General features: G+C 48.9%; 4 protein-coding genes across 4 annotated transcripts; all 4 read right to left on the bottom strand.

The window, feature by feature from the left end:
• Window positions 1–349: 349 nt before the first annotated feature.
• CTHT_0010330 (putative oxysterol binding protein) lies at window positions 350–1,864 on the bottom strand (the record flags this gene model as incomplete). Its single annotated transcript, XM_006691493.1, has 3 exons — window positions 350–1,217; window positions 1,299–1,618; window positions 1,781–1,864. 3 exons carry the CDS (start codon window positions 1,862–1,864, stop codon window positions 350–352), a joined length of 1,272 nt encoding a protein of 423 aa, XP_006691556.1.
• A 773-nt stretch (window positions 1,865–2,637) lies between these two features.
• Window positions 2,638–3,577, bottom strand: CTHT_0010320 (uncharacterized protein; the record flags this gene model as incomplete). The annotated part of the gene is made up of 3 exons (XM_006691492.1): window positions 2,638–2,703; window positions 2,822–3,395; window positions 3,462–3,577. 3 exons carry the CDS (start codon window positions 3,575–3,577, stop codon window positions 2,638–2,640), a joined length of 756 nt encoding a protein of 251 aa, XP_006691555.1.
• Window positions 3,578–6,023: 2,446 nt separating this feature from the next.
• CTHT_0010310 (uncharacterized protein) lies at window positions 6,024–8,135 on the bottom strand (the record flags this gene model as incomplete). The annotated part of the gene is made up of 5 exons (XM_006691491.1): window positions 6,024–6,316; window positions 6,441–7,457; window positions 7,517–7,720; window positions 7,816–7,913; window positions 8,083–8,135. The coding sequence occupies 5 exons, from the start codon at window positions 8,133–8,135 to the stop codon at window positions 6,024–6,026; spliced, it is 1,665 nt and encodes a 554-aa protein (XP_006691554.1).
• A 5,333-nt stretch (window positions 8,136–13,468) lies between these two features.
• Window positions 13,469–13,903, bottom strand: CTHT_0010300 (uncharacterized protein; the record flags this gene model as incomplete). The annotated part of the gene is made up of 3 exons (XM_006691490.1): window positions 13,469–13,504; window positions 13,557–13,774; window positions 13,843–13,903. The coding sequence occupies 3 exons, from the start codon at window positions 13,901–13,903 to the stop codon at window positions 13,469–13,471; spliced, it is 315 nt and encodes a 104-aa protein (XP_006691553.1).
• Between the last annotated feature and the right edge of the window lie 3,501 nt (window positions 13,904–17,404).

Raw genomic sequence — 17,404 nt, 5'->3', positions numbered from 1 at the left:
TCATCGAAGCCAAAAGCTAAGCGTCACAAGCAGCCAGGTCGTTGGTGGAGGATTAGTGATGATAAAGTCAAGGAAGCCACTACGCGGGACGTTTTGAGCATGCAACGGGAGGTGTATCTTCTCTTCTATGAATGTGAAAAGCCATTGACGTAGTAGCTTGAAGGTGGTATATGTTCGGAATTCGAGATCAGGAAAAGCACTATGTAGAAAAGAGCAGATCTCCGCTCACCTTGTTCAACCCTGCTGTATTATATCGACCTAACATCTCTATGTAATAGCATTCATTATCCGCGACAAGTCTGAGAACCTTCTTTCATTGACCCAGAGCAAATCAATCAACACCCCAGTGTCACTGTCCCAGCAGCTCTCTCGCAATTTTGGCAGCATCCTCCTGGCTCAGCCGAGGCTCGTTGCGTGCAGCCTCTGCCTTCTCGAAGTCAAACCGCCAAAGACCGCCTGTCTTATCAGAATCACCGTGCGTTGGTAACCCTACAATCGGCCCAAGGTTAGCGAGGATCGGATCTGGCACATCATTTTGAGCTGTGAAGTAACGCCGTTGCCAAGTGCGGCCCTCGGCTCTTTCTTTGGCCCTCGCCTGCCGCTGGGCATTCTCGATCTTGCTCTTTTCCACACTGACTGTCTCAAGGTCACCCTTGGTAATAGCAGCTGCTACCTTGGCCCAGGCCCGCCTTGATTCTAAGGGATGCTGCTCTTCAATAGGAGAGACAATGAGTTTGCTCGGTGGTGATAGGAGTGGATCCCAGGAATCAACTATGGTATCTTTGCTGTTGTATTTAAAAGGGCCAGAGTGGATTTCAAAGTCTTTGGTCCACTGACCGGAGATGCTGAACAAGACCTCTTTTTCCTTGCCCGTGGGGTAGAGAATGGCAGTGAATGAGTTTTTCTTGCCAGAAATCCAACCCCGGCCGCTGTAGTCAATCCTCGCCGTATAGCCCGTAGATGAAGTAATCCAGGAGGAGCCATCCAGCTCAATAAAAGGGGAGCCCAGCAGAAGACCCTCAATGTGCAAGGAGGGCAAGGTGATCAGGTATTTGTCGGGCCTGTCAGAGGCAGGCGCTGGAACAGTGAGAACAGCATGACCGATCTGCTTGATATTAATGGTCTTAGAAAAGGATGCCTTCTGGGCATTGTAGCCCTCCAAACGCACACCGCTGGAGAGGTTGGTGATGTTATAAGCCGTTGCGGGAGGGTGGTGGCTGTTGAGAATGGAACAGATTGTCAGCAAGCCGCCAAATAGCTGACACTACGAAAAAAAAGATGCGATGCAGAGCACCGACCTAACTTGTTCGCTGATCAACTCGGTAACCCCAGCTTCATCCTCCCATTTTCCGAGAAACAGCTCCCCCAAAAAAGGATTCAGGGGCTTCTTCTCGTTTCCATATTGCTCGCTCCGGCTGGCATACTGCTGTTTCAAAGTGGTCAAGAACCACTTGAGCACCAGGAGTGCCCTCCTTGCGGGATCGGACTCCTTAGAAGGGGCAACAAAAACTGAAGGATGTTCACACCAGTACGAGCTGAACTCGGTGAGGCTGGTCGGCGAGAGGATAAAAGGCGGTGCGGTCAGGCTGGAGAGATCGCCATTAAACGATGCGATTGACTATGGTGCCGTAGCATGAAGTTAGCACCAAAAATCAATGGCGCGGGGGAAGAGCACGGAAAACCACAAGAAAATGACAAATACATAGCGCCACAACCTAGAGCATAGCCTGCTCCCACATTGGGGAGTGGGATATTAACACAAGATAAGCAAATATCTAACCTTAAGGAACGCACCCCAACTTCCACCTCCACTTGTATTCTGCACGGACGGTGCAGAGGTCGTCGTTGTCGTTTGGGACTCCATTGCCGTTGTGAAGTTGCGAGCTCGATTGTATCGTGGTAGAAGGCCCTTGATAGTCTAATGGAAGATCGCTCCAACTCCCTGGCTTGCCTCTTTAAATCCTATGTCCTTGGGGCGTAGGTTGCGGGATGGGCTGGTTTTGGATTGTAGATCGTAAATTTCCAATGTTGGGACCTGCAGAGCGGCGCACCAGTGGGTACGCATGCAATGTTTCGTACCGGCTTGGCGGGGCACGCCCAATTCGTACCCGACTGATGGCGCCATCCTCCCTGCTTTACTGCCGATATACCTCTACAAGATTGATATTTGTACTGTGATTCGAATATTTCTACTAAGGCATAGTGTCCTCGATTAATTTCTACCTAGGCGGGTACAGAATAGGCAGTGCCAACTTAGACATTTACCTAGCAGGTATATAATGTGGCCTTCTACTAAAGGAACTGTTCGTCGGTTTCAACAACGCTATTAGGGTCGCCTTCTTTATCCACTTTACAGCTACTTCCACGAGAGGTGACGACAACGGAGACCAGGAAGAAATAGGAAAAGAGATATTACCTTCATACTACTTGATCAAACTAATTCTGCTTCCACCTCAGCTTTCCACCAGTCCGACCATTTAATCACTTTCTTACCGCGTCTCGCCTCCTCTGCGCAGAATACCATGGCATGACTGCGGACGACCTCCTCAAGAGTGCAGCCAATTAATTCCCTTTGAGCCCTCTCAGTCGACCAGCCATGATTTTTAACCTTATCAATGGCAAGAATGAATTGATAGGTTAAGCCAATATCCCCTCCCCCATGGTTTTGGTCGACTGAACGGGGATAGAATACCCTTGTTTCCCCTGTTTGAAAATTCTCAACAGTAATTGTCTTGGAATCGGCAAAGATTTCTCCATCGACCCCATACAGTCGAGTGTACCGATCACATATTTTTTTCGTATGGGCGACCATATGAAACACTGCAGTCTTCGAAGTGCGACCAGGCAATGGCCGTGTAGAGCCCGGGGTGGTCTCTTCCACAGCGTCGTCCTCCCAGCTAATTGTGACAATCTGTTCGTCGCAGACATCGTTGTCACACTCGTAGACACACCTGCCATACCAACTCCTCCTCGCAACCTCATGTTCTGGCGTGGTGGCATCATAATCATTGGCGAGCTCAGCAAGTAACGCTTGCCTTGCTTCATATTCGTCCCCATATGATTCAATGTCGGGCAGGACAATTCTAACAGGCCAGCCTTTATTGCCGGTTTCGAGTCCAGCCAACTCTTCCCCTACGTAAATGCGCTTGGCTGAGTACTTGCAGGTCGGTTCAACAGGACATGACAGACAATTGGTGGCCGTCCCAGCTTCTCTCGGTTTTCGAGCACGCTTGAAGTGGTGCAGCGAACCGGTGCTAGAAACAGTGGACGGAAGATGCGGTTGTTGGCTGTTCTCGGCCCAACAGTCAACTGGTGAGCACAGGAGCCATAAGAGGATGTCGATGTCATGGCAGCTCTTGGTGAGCAAACTCGGGGCGGAGGTTCGTTCACGACGCCTACGACATGTGCAATTAGCGATACGGGGTTAACCACCTGGATTGGGTTCGCATGGAATGACTTACCAGTTTCCACGGACATAGCTATGAGCAAAATGCCACCAACCAACAGGTTCAGTATGAACAACAGAGAGAACATCACCGATAACACGATCTTTGAGCAATAGCTTGCGGAGCAGCATGTTATGAGGTGTATAGCGCAGTACATGACCAATAGAAAAGAGAGCTTGCTGGCCATCTAGAGTTGTGTTGTGCCGTAATGCTTTGTACATGTCTAAGCAATCACTGAGAGTCGTTGCCAGTGGCTTCTCGCACATAATGTGCAGCCCCCCTAGTTTGACGAGCTCGAGAACAACTTCGCGATGCATTTCATCCAGGACGCACACGAAAGCGGCGTCTACTCCAAGAGGCACATCTTCCTCTCCTGATTCTTGTCGGGCCCGGCGGCAACGTTCATATTCGATGAACTCTCTCCAGTCAGCGAAAGAGGAACCCTCAGGAGGGGAATTGCCTTTCCCCCATATCACAGCCTCGCCCAAGCACATCCTCTTGTACTCGTCCGGCTCTGCAACGGCTACGACAACTCCATTCGTGAAGGATTTTATTATGTTTGCATATGTTCGGCCACGCGAGCCTGCCCCAATGATCACTATCCGAGGGGGATTGGCTGAGTAGGGAGCTTGTTCCAACCAAGTCGAAAAGCTGGTGCTGAGGTATTCATCGCCACATGCACCCGCCCGACACTCCGGTTGTTTCTCTTCTGCCGGAGCCATGGTAAAATAAACGTCAAGGCAAGTGTGCAGCCACGTTCTGGAAGATGAGCGATTGATGGTTAGGCAAGAAGTGGGATGCAGTGTCTCATGGTATTGATCCTGCTGGGCTGTGAAGAACCTAGAAGAGAAATGCCTCGGGCACTACTAGAGTATGTGGCTTTTGCGCCCGCAGACTCTGATTATGTGTTCAAAAGGTGAGAAGAACTTGTGCAAGAACACATTGCTCTGTTTCACCTTGGCATGGAGGGGCATCCATACGTCTTGTGGTTGCCAGCTGGCTGCAACGTCTCATTTTAACTGTGAGCACGGAAACATTGGGCTTTCATAGCAGATACAGCACGTAAGATTACTTAGGCCAGTATGTCACAGGCAGATCCTTGTCAGAACTCCTTACTCCAGCGTGCATGTTCTGTCAAGCTATTACCAACAAAGAGCATGTTTTGTAATTTTTAAAGTTCCCGAATACCCCCATATATAGGTGGCACACTAGAATACATCCATAGTGGCGTACATTGTCCGCTCTGGTTACTGTACGTTGATGAAGCGCATAAGATATGGAGGATGTCCTGGGTGGTCTTGGTATAGGAGTACCAGGGTTTGTTTTGTTGATTCCTTGGTGAGGTTTTACGGCGCTCTTGGACACTCTTGGGTGGGCATCCTCGCCAAGGAGCTAACAAAACAAACCCGCACACTTTGTACGCATTAGGGATTGGATCCAATTACTCAAGCGGTAATCCACAGTCCGCAACCTGACCGAGCGAGAATACCACCCGCAGCCAGGCACCATCATATCTTACTATACACAGCACTGTGGATGTGAATTTGAAAACAACCTTGACCACCTCCATCGGTAGGAAAGCCTCAGAGTACGTTTTTTTTTTCACCAGACGACGTAATAGATTGTGCATTTTGCGACATAGGTGACTGGAGCAAGAATCAACGCCACTGTGCCCATTAGCGATTGATGATCGACGTTTATTCTCAGAGCTTCTCGAAGCCATGTCAACCAGCATTTGTTCACAGGTCCGAGACCCTTTGGTTTGGATTGACTGTGAGGTGTGTCTTTTGCCTATTGCTTACATCAAATGCCTTATACTGATGTCCATGTTTTAAACCAAATGTAGATGACTGGACTCGACCCAGACAAAGACGACATCATTGAAATCTACTGCCTGATCACCAACGGCCAGCTTGAGCTTGTTGACGATTCAGGTTGGGGCACTGTGGTGCATCAGTCGGCTGAACGCATGTCGATGATGGATGAGTGGTGTACCCGTGTCCGTGAGTACTTTTTGTGCGGTGCTTCCAAATGTCGTAAGCTAATCAACAAGAAGATGGTGAGAGTGGGCTCACCCAAGCAGTCATCAACTCAATGGTTACCCCTGAAGAAGCAGCCGATGGCTTGCTTGCCTACATCAAAAAATACGTTCCTGAGAAGAGGGTAGCGCTTCTTGCAGGGAACAGCGTGCATGCAGATCGGGCCTTTCTTCGGAAGGAACCCTACAAAAAAGTGCTTGATCACTTGCACTATCGTATCTTCGATGTTAGTAGTATCAAAGAAGCTACACGCAGATGGAGGTATGTTCACAAGTTTAACATCCCAGTTCTACAAAATGATATACTGATACCTGAACTGTTAATTGGATGATATAGGCCTGATATTGCATCTAAAGCACCTTGTAAAAAGGGTTTGCACAAGGCCAGGGAAGATATACTTGAGAGCATTGAAGAAGCCAGATTTTACAAATTGGCCCTGTTTGAAAGGAGTCATGATACTCAGGACAACCAGCCCTAGCAGTTGTGCCCTCGTATTTGACTCGATGTCTATTTACATTTTATATGCATGACTGTTGCTCTAGGTCTTAACATCTGGCTCATCCCTGCCCACAAATTCCTTAAACTTCAACAACTCTGTTGCCATCTGGATCTCAGGCTTGAGAAATTCCTGTGCATCCATGTCATATGTCGCAGGGTCACTGCTGTGCTGTTCTAGATACAAACGGATGGTAGCACCTGACGAGCCGGTTCCCGACAGCCGAACAACGATGCGCGTCCCATTGGAAAAGCAGACATAGAGTCCTTGGTTGGACGACACTGAGCCGTCAAGGTCGGTATACGAGAAGTTTCCAGCTTTGGTTACGGTGCGATCTAGTACAATGCCTTGGTTAACAATGCTCACAAGGGAAGGGGTTGGGTCCAAATCCAAGCAGGGGATCATCCGATCTCTTTGGACAACTGTATAAATGGTAGAAAAAGGATTGCATCAACATACCTCCGATCTTGCTCCCGACAAAGTTGGGGTCGGCTATAAGATCTTTCAAGACACCCACGACTTTATTGGCTCCTTCGGTATCGACATTCTCGTAATCATAACGAGTGAAGAAAGTGCGGCCATACTCGGTCCAGAAATCTTTCTGAATTTGCTTGATGCTTGGAGTAACCTCAGGATTGGCCATGCCGAGACCGGCAATGATATTGAGCCATGCGACAATGGCCCAGAGACCATCCTTCTCCCGGATGTGGTTGCTGCCAGTACCAAAGGATTCTTCGCCACAGATGGACAACTTGTTAGCATCAAACAGTGCGCAGAAGAACTTCCATCCAGTTGGCACCTCGTAGCAAGCAAGGCCAAGCTTCTTGGCCACCAAATCCACGGCACCAGAAGTCGGCATGCTGCGAGCCAGACCATAAACACCATTCTTCTTGAAATAGGGAATCAGCTGGTTGTGATGGGCGATGATGGCAAGGCTGTCCCCAGGAGAGACAAAGGCACCGGCGCCATAGATCATGTTACGATCGCCATCGCCGTCGGAGGCAGCGCCGAAAGGGATCTGATTCTTCTCAACCGTCTCCACCAGCCCATGTGCATACGTGAGATTGGGATCTGGGTGGCCGCCGTTGAAGTCGGGAGAGGGCTCGCAGTTTTGCGTCGAATCGGGGCCCAAGCTCAGCTCTCGTTCAAAGATGGCCTTGCCGTAGGGGCCCGTGACGCCAGAGAGACCATCAAAAAGGACCTTGAAATCGGGATGAGTGGCGAAAAACCTCTTGATCAAATCGAAATCGAAGATGTCCTTGAGCATCTCAACGTAATCAGCGGTACTATCTACCACTTCAACCTCTAGGCTCCCATATGCCTTGACGCCGACCTCCGAAATGTCGATGTCCGGAATATCGGCAATTTTGTACGATGTTAGAGCCTTGGAGGTCTCGAAGATCTTGTTTGTTACCGACTCGGGAGCAGGGCCGCCGTTAGCAAGGTTGTATTTAATACCAAAATCATGCTGAGGGCCTGGCCTCCTGATCAGCCTCCACGGGAACTCGACAGAGAAAATCCAACGAGGACCTTACCACCGGGATTATGACTGGCAGTCAAGAGGATACCGCCAGTAGCTTTGCGCTTACGAATGAGATGGCTTGCGGCCGGAGTCGATAAAATGCCGTTCTGGCCGATCAGGAGCTTCTTGACCCCATAGGCAGCACCGATTTTTGCGATCAACTGAATGACCTCAGAGTTCCAGAAACGGCCATCACCACCAATGACAAGGAATGCGCCTATGATGAACCGGTAAGTGCTTGGATGCCCTGATATACAATGGCAAGGGCCAGATAGCGTAGCCGCCACTGTTTGGAGTTAAAGCATCTCTCACCTTCCGCACCCTCGGGTATCGACAGCAGGATGCTAGTAATGAAGGATTCACTGTAGTGGGGCTGCTGGAAAACCGTGACCTTCTTGCGAAGCCCAGATCTGATACAAAGGTAGCAAACAAGTCAGCCAAACTGTTCATGATGCTGAATGCCATGTGACGGAGGGCTTGACTCCAATGCCACCGGGATAGAAGCTCCCCAAGACCACGACAGCGGGGCGAGCAAGCTACGATGCGGGGGCGGGGTATCCTAGGCGGTAGGTGACGTACGTGCCAGGCTTCTGGTCGGTGAAGGGGGTAAATTGGACAGTCTTGACGTGCATCTTGTTTTCGCCTTCCAGCACTCCTGGTGTGCAGCAGTCTCTGGAGGAACTGTGATTGAGCAGCGAGGTCTCTGTGGAAAAGAGTAGGAAGTCTTCGAGAGAAGGAAGAACCGGATAGTTTGGCGGTGGGTGGGAAGATATATTGACAATGAGGGGAGTGAGGGGCAGAGACAAGGATGCAGCCTAAGTGAAGGTGCCCCACTCTGAGCTGTCTGGGCCGGAGCAGAGCTGCAAAATATTCTAACCCAAGCACTATCATGTACTGCCAGGTTGTGGGCGCCGAAGGATGCACTAGGTGTCCGTTCCTTGTGCCAGCAGGCACGAACATTTCGCTCATTTCCATTCTCTAATTCATGTCTGCTTTGCACGACCTTTGCTGCAGAACGACCCAATCTGGCCAGCATCATTCTCATGCCCGTACAACAGCCAATCCCGTCTCGGTTGAAACATTATCCCCACTTATCAAGCGTCTCCCGATTCTCTCCCCTTTAATCCTCGCCAACCTCGGATGTTGTTCCTATGTCGAAGAGAGGTAGGTGGCCTCAGTCTCTTTGAACAGCCATTTCGCATGCGTGCCGGTCATCAACATTTGGTGCCTGACGGATCCACAAGATAAGTAACATATTACCTCAGGTAGGTACCCAGGTAGGTGGATCAAGCCTCAAGATTGTTTGCCTTCCTCTACCCAACTACCTTGCCTTACTTTAGGTACCCAGCTGCCTGACGAACTTACCAGTCTGCATGGCACAATGTTTGGAGAGCAAAAGATCCCAGCTGCCTTTGCTTCGCCTTTTACAGTCTCCCTGAGCAAATCAACCCGCCATTATGGCGTGACCACTTTTGGATAGGGATCAGCGATGACACTATATTTTCATACCGGCACGGCTCCTTCGTAAATAGGGGGAGGATGGAAGATTGACATATACAGTAACTGACAGGTGCTTGTCAAAGCTCGCTTTCCTTAGTGCTACTTCTTGTGTTGACAGCAGCTTAGGTAGTTAGTTTTTGTGTTTCCCTGACGCGTTGATGGTATAGATTCATATGGCACACCATCCCTTAGTTGACAGACACTTGACCTTGTTACCAACTCTGTTTCTTCCAGCCAGTAGATAAATTACAAAGGTAGATCTGGCTGTTTTTGTGAAGTGGCTCGACCCTGTGGATTCTGGTGGAACAGAAGAAGGTCACTGGCCTCCTTAACCCACTCATGACTGAAAAGTCTAAACAAATCAATGCTTCGCCGGGAGGGGAGAGAGGGCAAAGTTGACAAAAGAGAAGACTATCAGCTAGTCGGACGCCTCCGTACTACTCTCAGTATCTGACGAGTTGCCAGATGTCGATGATCTCATTACAAATAATTCCTCGAACCTTTTTGCAGCTGAAAGCAATCAGTCTCAAACTTTGAAACTATAGGAGCAAGAGAAAGAACAGTCTTGAGATAGAAATGGAAGTTCAGCATACCTTCTTCTTTGACGAACCGGATTTCAAATGCCCTTACTTCATTCTGTCGCATGTTCTCTTGGTTATAACTGTCGCAAAATACATAGAGCTGGATGTCCTTGAGCCAGACACGATGCTTTGAGCGACGAATGAGCCAAGTGGGGGATTTCGATTGATGGGTAACTAATGAGTGTCGTGTTAGTTGACCTGACAAACTCCTGCCTTGTGAGACCTACTGAAAGCAGTCCAAACAGGGCATTGACGTAGTTCGCCGTCCCAGACAGCAGCGTGTAGCCGCAGGCCGTGGGTATGTAGGTCTTCGAATACGATCAGGGAATGCCGGAAGCCATCATCGATGATTTGCCTATGTACACCAGGCATGAGGTGAGCTTCTATACCCAGAAGTGCAGTCAAGAGTCTGTCAAGGAAATGACCAGGAGAGTTACAAAGACAGGTAAAATCTTTGTGATATGCCGTATAGGTAGAACAAAGGGGTGGACTCACGCTTGAAACAGCCGTTTCTCTCTGTGCAGTTTGAACTCTGTTGGATGTATGCTAACAGTCAAGGCATTCCTAGCCTTCAGTGCAACAAAGGTGCAGTGAAACAATACCATTTCTGTGGATACGTTAGCCAAACGATATTTGGCCTGTCAAAGGACAGCCAACTGGGTAGCTGCTTGCCTTCCCACGTCATGAAGTAGAGCACTGCCCACAGCTTACTACATTGCCCCGATTGACTCCATCTTTTCAGCTGCAGCGCGCTTGCCTCGCGATTGATGCAGAGTTCATGAGCACCGTACATAGAGTACAAATCTCTATCGTTCTGGATGACCCTCAAAAGAAAATAAGGGCACTGATCCGGTCTCCTCAGTAATGCAGAAATGGATATAGTATTGTTGTCGAAGTATCTACGAAAAAACCACACCAGAAACGCATCATGGGTGGTTGGATTAGCTAATGAGCTTGGCTATATCACTGAGTTCAAAGCAATGGATCACTTACCGCCGGAACAGGATTTCAGAATCTGGGGGGATAGCGACCTGGCCCCAGAGATAAAAGGGCCCATGGCATTTAGAGCTAGAGTAGGTCAGAGGTCTACTGTGGTGTTGCAAAAGAAACAAGTTGTGGTGCTCACGGTTTTAAATGTTTTAGTTCTGTTCGTGAAGGTAGCGGCAAGGAGAATATCTGTTGTGCCCAATGGGCGGGCTTTCGGGTGTCAATGATGCACCTATTACACTTCAAACCCATGAATCATCCGAGTTACCCACCCGCTCCTGTATAGAGGCCGGTAGAGGCAGCACGTGTTGATGGATTAGAGTACCTGTATGAGGGGAAGCATGTGCTTCTCGAAATGGGGTCAGTATGTTTCGGGCAAAGTGTGAGGCTATTATCGGGGAATGGGCATACGGATACCGCGTTGATCACGGAGCTTGAGAATTCTCTGACGAAGTGAGTGAATGGTGTTCAGATCAAAGTCTGGTGACCTGGTCCCAATATTAGAACTTCATCATTAACACTGTTTTCGACCATGTCCCATACCTTGTCAACATCTGGAGCAAGAGTGTCAGGAAGTGGTTATATAAGATAAAGCGTTGAGGTAGAGGAAGCCCCGCTGCTTCTTCAGTCATCTTGTTGTACATCTTTCTCCATCTCAGCTCCTTGGTCAGGGTCTTGTCGTTGTAGTAGGACATGATATCCCGTAAAGATTTAGCTAAGCAAGGTAAGATAACCATGAGATGGTCAATAAGGATCGTGACTCGGCTGATGTGCAGCTGAGACTGAGTAGCGAGATCTGTGAGGAGCCTGCATGTGCTTCGGATCTCCTCTGCCAGAGCGATGAGGTGGCCATGGAAGGTCTCTGCAATAGCTATCCTGAGCTGATCCAAACTTCTGGCAACAAGATTGGCCTCTTCTGCTTGCCGACAACATTCTAGCAGAAGAGGATGAAGCCTATAATTAGGGACTATGAGGGGTGCAGGTACCAATGCTTCCATGTTGAAAGCGTCCATAAAACCTTAACTTCACTCGCTCAATGTAGGCCGGGTGTGCAGGGATTGAGGAAATATGGCTATTACTGTTTGTGTCAAGTCGCGGTTGACCCCAGTCACCATGACCATTTGGTCCTGGGCGAAGTGCACCCGGATTTGATCGTGCTCCAGTCTTAGATGTGGCCCTTGGTTCTACAACGACTGTGCAAGGTACATATAGGCGATGCGGAGCTAGTCGATTGACGTTAAAAATGAGTCGGGCGGGGTAAGCAAGGAGAGAGGTGAGGACAGGGACGTTACTGGTCTCCAACAAGCACCAATGCTTATGTGAGTGTGAGAGGGGTGAGGGAGAGCAAATCACCAGTTGAGAATGGTCGCCTTGACTTGGCTTTTGACATTGGCTGGTCACCCAAGCTTCGCCTGACCACCCGCTAAGAGCTTCTTATGCATAAACAGGTGATGGATCGTTTGCTGCCACACAGACAACTCTTCCGCTGATACCTATCACTGAGGTTTGGCCCGAACTTCAATGCCTACGTTGAGATGGTTATGGAAGACTGGTATGCTTGCCCGTGACACCACAGCACAGATCGTCTCGCAGCCTGATAGCTTGAGAGAAACCAAATTGAAGAGAATATTTACCACCGGTTGCTGCTTTGGTCGGGTTCTGATTACAGCCAGCCATGATAACGCTTGGGTAAATTTTTTGGAGGTACTAAGTGAAACAACATCTAGCCAGGCGAAGTACCGAGCTGTCTATCAAGCTTTCCAGCTATGCACTCTCCGACACTAACTCGGAAGACGCAAAAAGGCTTCTTTGGGATGGCAAATGGCAAGCACCAAGAGGATGCCGTAGCGAGGTGCCACAGGGGATGCATCAACGAGAGAACGCCACGAAGCCGACGCCGCAGCGGCCTCTCTGCTGTAGAGCAAGTAGCATCAAAAGGCAAAACAATGCATGTTGACGGTGCACTACCTTTTTTTATACATTGCACAAAGATCACGGACCAAGTCAAACATTCCCTCAACTACGCGATAGCCGCAGTCTGCTAGATGAAATCATATTGGTATTGATTGACCAACATCATTTAATTTCAGCGCACTGGCAGTAGCGTTTGATGACAAGTCGCAGACAAGCAGTTGATAGCTAGATACCTAGATTAGGATCGCTGCCTACTAAAGGGGCAGCATGGAACAACAAGGATTGGTCATAGCGAGGGAAGTAGTATGGACAGCTCCATACAATACATAGCAGCTAAGCATATGTATATCCAAGGTATACTTGCATCGAACACCTAACGAAGGGGGTATACGGAAAAAAGTTGGACCAACAGAAGATCCCAGAATTAAGTAATTGAATCGCCTGAAAGAATGCTGCCCTTTTCGGGTTGTGCAAAAAAAACAAGGCCGGACCGCTGCGGGAGAAGAAGCTCCCGTAGGGCAGCTCTCGACAGATCTGTAGGGTATGTGGTTAGAAAATGGGCAGGAGAAGCAACGTCCAACATACCTACGTATGCTGGTTTGGCACAAACCGGTGTAGAAGCTTCTACATTATAAGCGGCATTATCCCGGACAACTGCGGACACACAAACGGAAGAACCAAAAGCTCTGTTATACATGTCATAGGGTCCAGGCATTTGCACCCTTCTCGTTGGCATGAACCAACCCCTTCCCATGCCAATGGAATCCTCCATCCCGGATCCCGTAATTCGTAAACCTCGCGCAAACCATGCCAGAAAAAACACCAGAAACCCATTTGCCCCAAGCAACACCGTCCGTCCCAAAGATACAAGGGTAAAGAAAAAGAAAGCCCCATGCTAATAGCATTGCCTTGCTTGACTGGATATCAACCGATGATCAAGACTAGTCGCAAAGGCAACGAGTCAAAGAGGAAATGAACATGTATTACGACGACGAGTCATCATCGCCATCGGCTTGTGCCTGCTGGGTCAATGAGCATTTAGTCTACCGAGAATGGAATATAGCAACTTACATTGTATGCCTGTTTCTCGTCTTCATAGCGCTTTTTGTCGGCGGCAGCCTTGGCCTCATAAGGGGCGCGCTGCTTATCAGTGAGCGCCTTCCACCGCTCTCCGAGGATCTTGCCGACTTGTCCAAAAGAGATGCCGGGGTTTTCCTCGCGCACATTATCGCGCTGCTCGTTGGCGAAAAACATGTATGCCGAAAGGCCTCGCTTGGGGGCATTGGGATCTGTTATGCAGGGTTAATCAGCGTGCCAAAAACAAATAGACCATAATATGTGCCAAGGTAGCACTCACCCTTCTTGCGCCCACCTTTCGCCCCCTTACCAGACTTGCTCTTAGTGGCGGCCTTGGGCATGGTGGCTAATTTGGGTCCTAGGACAGTCAGTTCCTGCTGTTCTTTCAAAAGCAATACATCTAGGCCAGATGCACATGAATCAGAAATGGCAGCTGCACCCTCTCGGCGCGCCAGAGATGCGGTCAATTGGATTGCATCAGGCGAGGGCATCGGAATAGAAATCGATAAAACTTGGCGTGAGAAGGGAGATGAGGGTAACCGAAGCTGGCAATTTGTACAGCGACGCGGTACGTGTGGTTCAGGGCAAGCATCGCCATATCGCACATATCGAGTGCAACGACGGGGAACGATAGGATATCAAATGAAGAGATTAAGCAGCAACAAGACGACTGAGAAACATACTTTGGATGGGATTTAGTCGAGATGTAGTTAGCGTTCTGATGAGAATTGCTAAAGCTGCACGTGTCGTTAGCAGTTGTGCAGGCGATTAATTTTGTGTAGGCATTGTGATGATAGATGGGAACATGGACGGACAGGTGCGAGGATGCGCGTCGAACTTGGAAGTGGACGCGACTTTTTGGTTGCGAGGATCAAGCTTGGCTGTGGGGAGCAGAAACTGAAGTTGGAGGCAATGACCAAGACGACTCGAGCAATGATGATGAGATGCGCGTGTGCACAATTACAGGGAAAGGGATGCAGCGAGCTCCCCAAAGCTCCAATGCAAAGCACAGAAACCAATTGGAATCAGGAGAGAGTGACTTGGGTGACGGGCAATGATTTGCAGTGGCGAGAAGTACTCACCAGATTGCGGGCGTTGCAGGCTTTGCGAGGTCAGGCCAGGTATTCGCGGGAGAACCTGTTTGCCGTGGTGCGATTTTGTATGGGAGAAGAGAGGGAGATTTGGAGAGGGGAGATGGGGGAAGCCTCTGCCCGTATTTTACTATGGGCGGCTGATTGAATGAGGGGGGCGGGGGTTCCTCCTGCCTCATAACAAAAATGGGAGCAGCGCGGGCTGATTTTTTGGCTGTGATTCGCGAGTGAGGGGCGAAGAGGCACCACACTTCCCATACCATCCCATCAATGCCACAGTGGTTCTCGTGGCCCAGCACTGACCAAGCCAATGTACAGTGTACTTTTAATCCTTGTACAGCCGGGCAGTGCATCCATGTACCGGCTACCTACAACACTGGTTTGGCAGCAATCTTCCATCTGACAGTGGCCCGACACCGCGAACCTTCTCTGCTGGCTGCCATGGTCTAAACTGCGCTTTAAAGATATCATCGCATTAAGAATTCTTGAATAACAACATGAATTTATGTTTACGCTTGCTTTTCTTGGGGAATGTTACAGTTCCGGGTCTTTTCCCAGTTTTCGATGTCATGCGTAAAAGCTTTATGTTGCGATTTTCTCTCTGCGACCTGTTTCAGCAATTCTCATTAAAGAGGATGCACTGGATCTTTGTCTGTGACCTCTTTATAATATACCACTTCAATCTAAGCATTTCATCAGGCGTACACGAAGAATGCTTGGAAGCCCTAAGCATATCACCTAACCTAGGACTGAGCTTAGAGTGAAGGAACAATATAGTTGGCATTTGACGACTTAGTAGGAAAGAAATTCGATCATCCGTAGTCATTATTGCAGTACCTATTTCCATCTCAAAAGTACTGAGAATCAATACGAAGCAGAACCCAGGAAATATCACTACGTACCTGCTTGCGAACTGAGGAACCCAGCATGCAAACAGTTCATATTTCGAACTGACAATTAGGTTCGCTGCGGAAGTTCTGGAAGTCATTGATCGATCATCGATGAATGTGCATGCATAAGCAGACAAGCCAGCCAAGTCCTCGGGTAGTTTTGCGTTACAGATTGGGAGGTCATGTCGGGGTCAGTTCGCGCTTAGATACCAAGGTACCGCATACAGATAAATCGCGTCAGCTGTACCTGCGCCAGTTGGAGCTTCTTAATAAGTTGCTTGTCATGGGTGCGCCCCTCGCGACATCGTTCATCCCTGCGAATTGCTGGTCAGTGCGTTGGCTGCGAAAATCCCAAACAGCAGCAAATGCTTGGCAACAAAGACGAATCCAACGTTGTAGAGGTGCAGTTCATGGCGGTGCCTAGGGCGATTCCGTACTGTTTGGTTCATTTGAGCCACTTGCTTACACAACCAGTAGGTATTTTATTTTCAATGTGTGCCATCCAGAAAAAAGAGGAAGCTTTTTGAACTCATATTGAAGCTGATAATGAAAACAGAAGCATACTCATCAAGCACATTGTTCATAAGGTAAACTATGCCGGTACTTACACACATGGCTCGCACCCCAGTCACCGAAGGTTAGGCGATATCATCTATGTAATGCATACGTTTCAAGCAGCAAGCAGCGTTTAAGAGACCCCGCCATCCTTACCATAGCACCGCCTCATCTATATAATATGAACAGCAAATATTTGTTCCCGAAAATAATATTAGGTTCTGTTTAAGGCTTCTGCGATTTGTAGCTAAATACTTCGCGACTTCTTAGATCGCGATTTCGCCTAGCATTCAATGACTCGGGTAGAACCAAGGGTTTTGAAAAGTGTAGTAAAGTTTGACGCTCGCCTCTCTTCGATTGAAGCCCTAGAAGCTTAGGCATATATCTACGCGCCTAGGTGGATCTAAAGGCCGGCACAGAGTCTTGTCGTCAGTCTTGTATATCGAGAACAACATTCCTGAGATGTTCATTGCGAACCCAATCGACACCGCTGCCGGCAACGACAGCAACCGCTGCGCCTTTCATAATTTTCCATCGATAATAGCTGCTCTTAACCTCTTCTTCCAATTTGGTTATTTCGACATTGGCCCGTTCGATTTTTCTGGATGGATTGTGAAGTTGACCTTTACTTGCTACTTTGAGCAGCTCGGATGCGAGCATCATGTTGTTATGACTAGTGCGAAGGACATTGGTCTCAAGGTCAGCAAGTTGCCGCTTTGCTTCCTCCAAATTGGAACAGCTCAGAGCCGTCTCCATGGCTATTGCATCCCGCTGTTGAGTATAAGGCAGCAGGTCCCTGTGGGTCATTAGCAGTAAACTTTGAGAGTAGATGAGAAATGTCAAGAAGTTTCCATACCGTTCGAGGGGAGAGGAATATGTTGCATGGTGCACCGCATTCAACATTGGATGTGTTATCACCACCGTTTCAATAACACTGTTTCTTAGAGAAAAGGCGGCATTGGCTTCGAGGAGTCGTATCCGTCCATCTCTTGAACCCCGGTCTCGCGCGCGAACTGGCTCATGGCCTGGCCGCTAGTTGTTAGCAAAACATTCTTCTACACAGCAAAACAAGAGAGAGAGGTGAGAGAGGGGCTTCTGACTTGGACCGCCCTGGCGGGTTTGGTAGGACTTGAGCAGAGCGAGTTGCAACTGTAGTTCTTGCACCTTGTCAAAGAGTTGCAATACCTTGGTCTCTGCGTCGGTCAATGGTAAAGGACATGGAATATTGATTGTGTCATTGGATGTCATGTTTCCGCAGTTGAGGTGCGGAGAGCCAGCTAGTAGACTTAAACAAACTTCTGGAAAC

This window comes from Thermochaetoides thermophila (genome assembly GCF_000221225.1).
Source record: "Thermochaetoides thermophila DSM 1495 unplaced genomic scaffold scf7180000011812, whole genome shotgun sequence".
NCBI lineage: Eukaryota > Fungi > Ascomycota > Sordariomycetes > Sordariales > Chaetomiaceae > Thermochaetoides > Thermochaetoides thermophila.
Note: the sequence above shows the minus strand (reverse complement) of the source record. Positions and strands in the feature narration are given on the sequence as shown.